Raw genomic sequence first — 11,828 nt, 5'->3', positions numbered from 1 at the left:
CAAAATCGATTAAGAAACAATAAATTGAAAAGAAAACGGAGGCTTGTCATAATCTTGAGATGTAAACAGCTGTGCTTCCTTCTTTTCTTTTCAAGCAAAGCTTATCCTTATGCATGGTAATAATATATTTGCTCATTTCGATTGGATTAGTTAAAAAAACCATCACGGGAAAGCAAAAAAATGAAAAAAAAAAAGAGGCTTTATGATAATTTTCATTAAGAGAAAACGTCACTGACGACTTGAATAGCACGATGTGGTCCGAACATGTATACGTATGATTTTCCGAAGTATCTCTAAAGTGAAAGCATCATGCTCTCGAGATGCTATTTGTATGAAGATCGAGGTCAAGAAATGTTTCTCAACCTGATCCCTCCGACATTCAAATTAGTTATCCGATTTATATGAGTATAGACATGAGTAGTTAAAAGAAGTTTTTTTTTCTTTTTCAATGTTAAAGGCAAGCTTTTATATTTGATCATGAAGGAAACTTACAATTATTTCTCTTATTAACAAGTTATCTTTCTCATCATTAATGATGAGAATAAAGTTTATGATTGTTTTTTCATCATAAATGACAAGAAGAAAGCTTCATTTTATCCTCCCTCATTCGACACTATATGGTGGTCACATCAGATGATTCGCCGTTAGTATATCCCTTGTCTTAGCCTACAAGCAAAGATAATGGGCACTGTTAGAGTCGCAAAGGTAGATGACAATCGGTTATGCGACCACGAGCGATTGACTCAAGTGATCGTGTTGTTGTTGGTCTCTGTGTGCACCACTCAAGTTAACTGCCTATCTCTGTAACTCCAACAACATCCATTACCTCTACTTATAGGCTAAAACAGAGGATATACTGATGACTAATCATTCGACATGTCACTGTCACATGGCGCCTAATAAGGGAGGATAAGACGAAGCTTCATTCTTGTCATTTATGACGAGAAAACAATCACAAGCTTCATTCTCATTTTTAATGACAAAAAAGACAATCAAATCTTTTTTTATTATTTATAAAGAGAAAGATAATCATAAATTTTTTTCGTGACCAATATAAAAGCTCATATTTAACACACACAAAGAAAAAAAAAATAACTTCTCTTGGCTACTCGTATCCATGCTTATATACCTTAAATTACTAACTTGAGCATTAAAAAGATTGAACCAAGAAGCCTATCTCGATTTCAGTCTTCGTGCAGGTGGTACCTCAAGAACATGACACTTCCATCTCGAAACCACTTCGGACAATCCTACATATATAAGTTAGGACTATGTCAGGCTGATCAAGATATTAATAATATTTTCCCTATTTTCCCCTAACAATCTCGTACGAAGCTTTTCTTATTGGCCAAAGCTAATCTGTTATCCCTGCCCTAATGCATGACGGCAATATTTCATTCGTTTTGGTTGGCTACTCGATGGATTTCTAACCCTTCGATCATCGAATCTGGTTACCGACAATGCTCGTTTTCTTGCCAAAGATCAAACTCCGATTCTGCATAAACTGTGGCGAAATCTCGTGTACGGTACGCATCAAAGTCGTAAGTATCCAAAACGTATAAAAGGCAGCAACTGATGTAACAGAGCAAGAAACAGAATCGCCTTACCAGAGGATAATCGAGAGGATTTGAGGGCGTGAAGAGATCGGAGTTCTTTCTCCTTATTCTTCGTTGATGCTCGCTCCGCAGACCGAGAGGAGGGAAGCGGCGAACAAGCGTTGCAGGAAAAAGGAAATATGAATCATAACGACGTGGCTTTAACGGGTCGAAGCCGCAGAATAGGGTGTGTCGGTCCGAGACCTTGGCCGAACCCGAACCGAACGAAACCGTAATGGTGTGTCCAAATTAGTGCGCCGCTTTCTTTCGTGGACCCGACATTGGCTGCATCAGATTTAGCGAGTGGATGATGTTGCTACCGTTGCGGACGGATGGACCAGCCTTCAGATATATTAAGAGGAAATCACCAGAGGAATCAAATGCTGCAGCAGAATCGCTTATATCCGCTTTTTTGATGTGGATATATGATGGATATATCTTCAGCTCGACGCCTGCTAAGTCATGGAAGATTGGATTACCCTTATCGACGCTAACAAGTATAAGAACAATTAAGCACAAAAAATTAAACTGGAATAGCTAATCCAATTCATAAGATCACATCCGCTATAACAACAACATGCTGAAAATGAGAAATGAATTCTCCTAATCCAAATCACAAAATCTCTCTGCAAAAGTCCTACACAAACACAATCTCTGACAGCGGCATTTTAAGTTCATCCAACAATACATGAACTAAATGCAACAGTTTCTGGAGAATGTGCTCGAGTACTCTCTTTTACTTGAAGAGACTAGGGCGGGAGGCCTTGAAAGTGGTCTTCAACTTTCTGGTAGGGGGCCTGACTTTCTTGAAGACGACGGGGAATTTGATTTTAGAATCATGGAATTGCTTGCATAGTTTGGAAGGAATGGTGGCAGTCCTGATAATCTGGATGCAAAGGCACCTGACTCGGTGGCGGGATGCCATCTCGTTGTACATCTGCTCCACGGCACCGTTCAGTGTAGTATCCCTGTACTCTTTGTACATGTTGTGGTAACCTGTTCGGCTTTGGTACCGCAGCCAGATGCCATAATTCTTGATCTTTGTTGGTTTCCTCTCAAATATCTGCCAAAATTTAGCTCCAGATTTAGCTTGTACATCAAAGAAAAGATATTGTGTCCTATGAAGAACTGCTTTGGCTCTGTAGACTGCCTAGGTAAACTGTGTTTCAGACTGAATGGCTGCTAAAGGGCATGGATGAGACTGACTGCCTACAATTTATGGGGTCAATTCATGACGTTGATAAAATGTTGAAATCAGTAAAGTCATGGGGTCAATTGACTTTGTAAACCCTATAAATTTTAGAGATCAAATTGTTTGATGGAAATCTATGTTGTAAGTAAAAGACAATACATATCCTGAATATTCCATAATTCCATATCTTAAGCACTAGCATGACCATATATGTTTGACATCAGAATTTCTTTCAATTACTTTACATGAACATATACAAAAGTTTATTGTTGTTAGTTGATATCCCATGTAATCAATATACACTTTATAAGCATTTCGATTTATTCCTCAATGTGTCCCCTCTACTTATACAGGCATCCGACTTGGGCTCTTGAGCTAGTCACCACCTAGGACCACCCAGGTGGTTTGACAGCCTATGAACAAAAAAATAGGCTAAGGAGGATAAGACCTTTTAGAATCCTACAATAAATAACACAACAATTAGGGCTTGACAGAGAAGAAAAGATTCCAGACAGCTACCTGCAAACCCTAGTTTTGATGTATGATTAAACTAACATTTATTGGGACAATATGAAAAACTTGATACAACTCGCACTATAAGCACAAGTCACAGAGTTTGCCATAGATTCTTCAGGGAAAAAAGGTCAGATTTATAAAAGTACTCACCATAAGAATATGGATAGCATGTCAAGTCTTTGATTAGTATGTGATTTACAATCCATTCCTATCTTATAAGTGCTTGTTTTTGTAGGCATAAGCCATGCATGTTTCATTCACTAGTCCTGACAAAGATGATACCCTAGTAACAACTGTTCGTGATGTGTCCCGTGTAGACCATATTAGCAACCTACTATGCATCCCAGTGTATCTTTGGTCTAACACAGGCATGCATCGAGTATAGAGGTAACAATGTAATGAGTGACAGGGCCCTTGGATCCCACCATCACTCATGGGGATCCTAGTAATCCATCCATGTGCATGATGAGCCAGCCCTGACAAGGACAAATTGGGGTTTAATTATAAAATGCCCTGATCAGACAAATATAGGTTAAGGTGATGTTTAACTTATCAAGTTGTTGTGATGTTTCAACTTTTAAATTCATATTCATATATATAGCTTGTTGTTTGTACTAGTCAAGCAAGAAATGCCAATAATTTTTAACGTGATAGAAGATTCGCCAATAGAACTAAACATCATGGCGTTTGAAAATTAACTATACAAAATTTACCTATATAAATTTCTGCATCCATGCAAACTCAAATGTGGTCACAAAAATGGAAATATCGTATATCCACACTTGCATATTTATAATGCCAACCACTACTTTGGAAATCCAGACATGGATATGAATATGGATTGGATACCATGCATATCAATGTAAGCAGAAAGCCTTACGTCTAATAAAATCCAAAACTAATTCAACCAGAAAGAGTACATCCAAGGAAGACCAATGTATACATAGGTAACTGGGTTTAAATGGATTAGATCAGGTTGGATGGGAGCCAATATTTAGATATTTAGGAAGAACAAGTCAATCAGCTACAGCCAATTGATACTTGATCAGGGGGTCCAATCGAAAAGTCCATTTAATTTCAACCAAAACAACGAATAGAAAAAGTATAACACCCAAATATAGTTACAGATTGGAAGTGAACAAATACTTGGACAAATACTATCACTATCATTAACTTGTGGGTCTGTGGTTTGGCTCAACAAGTTAATGGTCAATTAGGGTCATGAAAATGGTGTCAAAGCATGGTTTAAGACCTGTAGGCATTACGACCATTCTTGATGTATTGTAGGCAAAATGGAGCTTCTCAGAGGTGTGAAGGGAAATGATGCTCTTGTATGTAAGATTGGTTGTAGACACAACCCAACTGCCTCATGCACCTTGAGTGTTCCTCGGGCTAACCAGTAAATTGAACCTCCCCCGATCGACCACTATGAGACCAAGAAAACCTAGTCCTCTTCAGCCCCAGAGGAAGATTATGTTTCAGCTAAGCCAATCACATCGCACCCGTCAAGCGACACTAAAGCCATGAATGCTTCTCAACTCATCCACGGAGTTCTTAATGTTGTGAGGGATCATATTCAACCGTTGCCAGCACCACAGTACACTGCAATACATGTCGGAGTTACTCATGGAGGTAACTCAAGATTGGAGTTACCCATGGTGGTAACTCAAGGCTCCGATGGCAGACCAGATCCACTGCTTGCTGAACTTTAGATTCGCCGAGTGGATAAAACCTTTGAAGTCATCAAGATGGAAAAAAGAAGATATCTTTCCTCCAATAATCAGGAAAGCATATTTCTACATATCTTTTTGGTTCGAAACCCCATCAACTAGGGTTGTTCTCTTTCTTGTTCCCCTTCTTCAATGTTTTTCCTTTTTTTTTTATCTTTCAATTTTCAAAATTAAAGACAACAATGGAATTGTCTGAGTGCTATTTTCTTGTTACTTAGACAATGTGGCCTCATTCTTATTTATTTGTTGTTCCATTTTGATGTTGATAATACAAAATTAAGATACTAATCATATGTCAACCTAATCTCAACCACACGACTATCAATTTTTAATTCCATAGACACTCATTTTGACAACAAATTAAAAAGTAAATAACTTCATCAAACTAGGCATAGACATGGACCATGTAATTGGCTTTTATATGCAGAAACACAATATTACTTCTTTACATGCTGTACTACTATAAACTAAGATGTCATTGATAAGATTTAGTTCCTTATTTGCTTAATGCATTTCATTCATCATATACCATCATTGGTGAGCTATATCTCAACAATTTGTTAGCATACTAATGATTCCAATAATCTCTGACAAACATATGCGTTTCCATTTATCTTTAGTAAGGCTATCAAGCATCAACCTAAATATCCATTTAGTATCAATAATTAATAATTATATCTATATCTAATAGGTGAGATTAGCTATCAAAGTTTAACAAGAAAACTTAGTTTCTGGTCGATGACATACAGGACATACAAAGGAGAAACCAAACCCATGACATTCCTTGAGAAAAAGGGACCAAATAAGACGGAAAAAAACCACATTAATTGCAAGAACTTGGCCATTACTTTTCTTCACTTTCTTCAGCTTCCTTAAAAAGTACCTGAAATCCTCAAGGCACATCGGAAGATAAAACAATTAATAACAACGAGCAAACGTGTTGAAAAAGAAGCCAACATATATGCTATAGAACACAGATCCAAAAGATAGGATCCAACATAAAATTACCAGAACTTGGATTTAGCTCTGGCTTCATTCGTAGCCCACAGCTTCATACGGTAAATCTTGGGGTGCTCCACCGCCGCCGTTGGAAGAGCTCTACCCACCACCTGATACTGATGAAACTGCCACCATCCGCCGTCATCAACGAGGATCAGATGCAACAATCTAAAGCGAAGTACGCGAAGAGCTAACAAGTCGAATAGGACTCTTGTAGGCGAAAAGGGAGTCGATCAACAAATACACAGTTTCGAAGATTCAGATCGAGATTACCCTAAAGATGGTCATTGATTCTGAGACCTCCAACGCCGCCCCCGCCGGACCACCTCCGATAACTCTCTTCCAGAGGACCAATCGGAAACCCTAACAGCGAGAGAGTCTACATCTTTCCCTTGTCCAATATATCCCGAGCAGGTAGCCCAATTACGGATGGGTTCCACCATGTTGGTGTATAGATGGGTCGGATGTAAATGCAACCACCAAATACGGATCCAATTTTTTAGGATCGGCCGCTTGGCATCCACACGAACAATTATCGGGGCGAGATCGGCTTAATTATAGATCGTTTTTATGGGGCTTTAAGTCGACTTTAGCTTCCAATCTCCAGTCTTTAGTCTGATGTGAAAGTGGTAAAGAAGAGCTCACCAATGAATTCAGTCTCTTGCACTTAAATCTCGTCTACTTCAGTAACGGGTCGGATTTAAACATAACCACCAAACATGGATCCAACTTTTTAGGATCGGCTGCCTAATATCAACACCAACACTAAACAAGGCGAGCTCGAGCTTATTATAGAACGTCTTATGTGGCTATAAGTCGACTTTAGTATCTAATCTCCAGTCTATAGTCTGATGTGAAAGTGGAAAAGAAGAGGTCATCAATGAAATGAATTCATTCTCTTGCAACTAAGTTCAATGAAATCTAGAGAATGAATTCATTCTCTTGCACTTGAATCAATGACTTTGGTAACAGCTGATCGATGCGTACTTGCGTCATAACAAGTGATGAGAAATGGGGCAAAAATTAGTGGAGCATTTGACATAGATGATCTCAGCAGATAAACTACGTTATTATGATCTAACACAAGTTCAGGGAAACAAGCAGAGGCTTGCTAAGCCTTTCGATTCCATAGAGCTTAAAAGCAAATTTAAACTAGAACATGAACAAGCCAGCAGAAACAACACATGCGAGATTAACATGATTCGTACACATCAAAAGAGAGAAAATCGTCGAAAGATGCATACAAGGAAACGAGGGGTCTCACTTCATGGTTGCAAAGCAAGCACGCAGCGGAGGCAACCACCTTCATGCATGAGATCAAAGGCCTTGTTGATGTCTTCGAGTGTCATGGTGTGGGTGATGTACTCGTCAACCTTGATTTCCTGTAGCATTTGTGGAGTTGAAATGCCAATTGATGTCATGTTTAATTACTCCTTTTACATCACAGTTGAAGGCAGATACCTTGTTCATGTACTTGTCGACGAGCCAAGGAACTTGGGAGCGACTCTTGAAGCCACCGAATGCAGTCCCCTTCCAAACGCGTCCGGTCACAAGCTGGAAAGGCCGCGTGCTTATCTCCTGACCAGAAGCTGCCACGCCTACGATAACTGATGTGCCCCAACCCTGTAATGATAAGGTAGAGATGTGAGAATGAAGATGTTTAGATTGCAATAGAGGACTCATGATACATGCAGAATTTTTGGGAAAACATGAGGAAATTTTTTTATTCTAGACTATCTAATAAATTTTGATTCTAGACCTGTAATTTTTTCATTCATGAAAAAGATATAAGTAGTCGTGGCAGTATTCTTAAGAAAATATACCAATGGGAAGAACTCATTGCATCAGTGACTGCAACTGGACCACAAACAAAAAAGAATGCAGTCTATTTCTATTTGGACCAAAATTACAGGTCTTATACTCATTTTCCGGTTTTGGAAAAATAAAATATCCAGTTAAATCCAAGGCTCAAAGATAAAGTTCTTGAAAGAAATATTACTTTTTGAAGCATTGTATGAAAAAGACCGAAAATATTACCTTGTGACAACATTCAAGAGCAGCTCTCATGACAGAGACATTTCCAATGCACTCGAAACTATAATCAACACCACCATCCGTAAGGTCAACAATGACCTGCTGTATTGGTTTATCATGGTCTTTTGGGTTCACAAATTCATTAACGCCAAATTTCTTTGCTGCAAACATTTAAATAGAAGAGTTGAACTATGAAAAGGAACAAACCAGGAACATTTTAGTCTTACTGAAAGTTTTTAACACAAAATGCAAATATAACATGACCTTAAAGATGAAACTGGCATTCTAGTGGTTCTCTATCAATTTATTTTCAGAATAAATGAATCTTAGAATGATTTGAATGATCATTTGTTGTTTCAATCTACGAGATAAAGGATACTTTGGTTATTCCAAGAGAGGTAACACCAAAAAGGAACACATTTCACTTAAAAACCTTAAGAACTTTGACAATTACTCTGAAATAAAATAATAGTGAACCAAGCTCACTGCCCTCCCATTGGACCTTCAGGTTTGGCAGAAGTCTCTTCCACTAAGCTACTCTGGCTATCAATGGTGAACCAAATTTAGAAGGTTGACTTAGGTCAACTTAAGGTCAACTGTTAGAGCCGCCACAAAATCTTCACAAATATGGATGATAACAAATAGCTGACCCCTTCAACATAGAATATGTTTCATACCCTCAAACTTCATAATGCATAATAGTAGCTTTTCAATAGAAACAATATCTATGTAACTCCCCGCTGAAACTCCTCCCAGCAGGCATTCAACACAATCTACAAGAACGCCAAGCACCTAACAAGAAGATCAATGGGAAAAATTATAAATGTGGCAATGTTCGATGTGAATGTCTTTCATCTGAACAAGCGTAGTGATCGATGTTTATAAACCCAAACAAATATCAGTATCGAAACATATAACTAAATACCAACAAATATATGCTCAATCACTTTTTTTATTGCTTTATTTAATGATAGCAGACTGTATAGGTCAATACCATCTGGCATATCAGTACCATATTGGTCTGATAGGTTATGGAACTGGTTTCAGAAGGGTAATTAAATCCTTGCTTCTGACTGCTAAGAGACAAAAGTACATCTATTCAGATCCTACACAACTAGATGATGAACAACATATAAAATGATTGGCAGAAAACTGAACCCAAGCATACAACATTATCACAAAACTAAGAATGTGTTTTAAAGGAGATAATGAATACCAATATCAAACTTTTTGCTGTCAATATCAACACCAATGATTCGTGAAGCGCCTGCTGTTTTTGCTCCTTCGGCGACCTATGAGAAAAACTTATAACTTGTTTGGGTTCTATATAAATGAATCCGAGGGTAATTTGAATAACTTACTGCAAGCCCAACAGTGCCAAGGCCAAAAATTGCAACATTGGAACCAGCTTCCACTTTTGCTGTATTCCATACAGCTCCAAGACCTGAAAAAATTGAACAGAATAATCACAAGCTAAAACTAAATTAAGGAAAAATATGTGAAGCTAGAAAAGAAACAAACAAGAGTGACAAGCCCCGCTCCTTGGGCAGGGAACTGGAAGCAACAAAATTGGGAAAGTGATGCCGTTTGCATGATTAATAACTTGCTATAAAATTTGTTTTCCTTAAGCAACATAAACACAAAGATAATAGTCCTCAGGCATGCCGCCGGGTAGCTTATGTGAGAACATTTCAATGGTCAAGATTGCAAGTCCTGGAAGACTAAAGCATGCATGCTAAGAAAACAACAGGTGGAAACAATAAAATTTTCAGTTGAGAAAATTTCAGCTGTCAAACATTCAAGTCAAATTTGCAGAAAACAAATCTAAATAATCAAGTAATTATTCTGAATTTGCAACATATAGTACTGTTACAGTTCACAAAAATTACCAGTAGGGACACCACAGCCAAGCAAGCAGACCTTCTCGAGAGGTGCCTGTGGATGAATTTTAGCAACACTAACATCATGAACAACTGTATACTGACTGAAGGTTGATGTGCCCATGAAATGGTAGATTGGCTTCCCATTCACAGAGAACCGACTCTTGCGATCATTCAACATAACACCAACTCCAGTAGCCAAACGAACTTTTCCACATAGGTTTGTCTTTCCTGATTTGCAAAACTTGCACTCTCTGCATTCTGCTTGGTAACAAGGTATAACATGATCCCCAGGTTGAACTTCAGTTACCCCTTCTCCTACACTCTCAACAATTCTGAAAATGGAATGTACATAATAATTCCATAAAAAGCAGCTCTATCATTCTCTAACGAAAACATGACATCACTAAGCCATACCCCGCAGCCTCATGGCCAAGAATACAAGGAAAAAGACCTTCAGGATCCTGAAAAAGAAGAAGAGAAAAAGATGTCAGACAAGTTTTTAACTAGGTATTACCATGTGTAACAGAGATAAAGCACTTTAGCTAGGATATCATGCCTGGATGCTGAATATCCACAATATAAACACATTCTAGAAAGCTGATTCAGATGCAGTACAAGGATGTAGTTTTGAATTTTGAATTCAAGGAGACACATCTTTGCACTTGATGATGAAGTCGAGTTGGCGAAGAGCCTTGAGGATTTTATAGAAGACCACTTAAGACAACAAACAGAACACAAATGAAACCCAACTTTCACAATGATCAAATCAGCAACCATAACAATGAGAGCACGTTTGACATCTTGGTTAGTAACATCCTAGATTGCTAGGCTCGTCATCAATTCTCTATAAAAAAAAACCAAGCTGTCCAATTAAAGCCCTCACCGTGTCTCATCCTCCTCAAAGCGAGATGGACCTCATGATCAATGATTTTTTTCTAGAAACAGGAAAAATAGTAAAATCCATGGAGGACAAATGTTTTCACTGAAAGAAACTAAATGCAAATAAAGAGAGACATGATAAAAAGGAAATGGAGGTGTTTCCACACTAAGCAATTTGATGTTTGCAAGAAAAGCTTGCACATATATAAACAGAATTCGACTACTACTAGTCCCCTTATTCAATCAAACAAAACAAACCTTATGTTATTCTCTATTAAACTGTCTTTAACAGACACATTTCCTGACAAGTTCCATTACTCATCAGTTTTTTGGTTCCAATCAAAGAGATTCTTAGACATCATAACTATTATGAGTGTATTCCACTGTGGCCACCGAGATCCTGTATTTGACGCAGTCAGATCCAGAAAAGCTTCTCAAAAGAAACACGACTTTAGATCCAGAAACAACAAACGATATAAACACAAGATCCAAAAAAGAACTGGTTCATGAAATTGCAGGTGGTAGAGGAGTTACCAATCAGATTCAGTAAAGCGATCCAAAGGATCATTACCTTGCCGCTCCAGGTATATGCGTCGGTGTGGCAGAGAGCGGTGAAGAGTATCTTGATCCGGACCTCGCCCGCCTGAGGCGGCGCCACCTGCACGTCCTCTATCACCAACGGCTTGTTCGCCTCCCACGCCACCGCGGCTATTCCCGTCTCGCACATCAAATCCGCACATAGGAAATCAGAAGAAACACAAAATCCGACGAACGATCACCAAAAAAAAAAGAAAAGAAGGATAAGATCCCTCTCTCTCTCTCTCTCCACTTTACCTTTGCAAGTGATGACCCGACCCTGCGTCGCCATTACGGAAGGAGAGGAGAGGAGGGGTTCGTGCCCGAGGAGACGAGGGGGTTCTCTCCGAGTGAGAGGATAAGAAGAGGGTGAGATAAGGTCACGTTACGGTGAGCGGTATCCGGGCCACAATGTAACCCTAAT

The 11,828-nt window shown here is 38.7% G+C and overlaps 2 protein-coding genes across 3 annotated transcripts; both read right to left on the bottom strand.

Moving 5' to 3' along the window:
* Positions 1-2,104: 2,104 nt before the first annotated feature.
* Positions 2,105-6,941, bottom strand: LOC135610696 (large ribosomal subunit protein eL20-like). Of its 2 annotated transcripts, none has more exons than XM_065105514.1 (4): positions 6,306-6,941; positions 6,042-6,200; positions 5,781-5,916; positions 2,105-2,658 (listed from the first exon to the last, which is right to left on the bottom strand). In XM_065105514.1, exons 2-4 carry the CDS (start codon positions 6,086-6,088, stop codon positions 2,332-2,334), a joined length of 510 nt encoding a protein of 169 aa, XP_064961586.1. In that variant the 5' UTR covers positions 6,089-6,200; positions 6,306-6,941; the 3' UTR covers positions 2,105-2,331. The 2 variants fall into 2 exon arrangements, with proteins under 2 accessions (XP_064961586.1, XP_064961585.1); XM_065105513.1 differs by having other exon boundaries at positions 6,042-6,157.
* A 141-nt stretch (positions 6,942-7,082) lies between these two features.
* LOC103999478 (alcohol dehydrogenase class-3) lies at positions 7,083-11,828 on the bottom strand. The gene is made up of 9 exons (XM_009421270.3): positions 11,663-11,828; positions 11,400-11,536; positions 10,364-10,410; positions 9,956-10,281; positions 9,428-9,510; positions 9,283-9,358; positions 8,070-8,227; positions 7,494-7,655; positions 7,083-7,414 (listed from the first exon to the last, which is right to left on the bottom strand). The coding sequence occupies exons 1-9, from the start codon at positions 11,694-11,696 to the stop codon at positions 7,298-7,300; spliced, it is 1,140 nt and encodes a 379-aa protein (XP_009419545.1). The 5' UTR covers positions 11,697-11,828; the 3' UTR covers positions 7,083-7,297.

Source organism: Musa acuminata, chromosome BXJ2-4 (genome assembly GCF_036884655.1).
Source record: "Musa acuminata AAA Group cultivar baxijiao chromosome BXJ2-4, Cavendish_Baxijiao_AAA, whole genome shotgun sequence".
Lineage (NCBI taxonomy): Eukaryota > Viridiplantae > Streptophyta > Magnoliopsida > Zingiberales > Musaceae > Musa > Musa acuminata.
The sequence above is the reverse complement of the archived record's forward strand: the minus strand, read 5'-3'. Positions and strand labels throughout refer to the sequence as shown.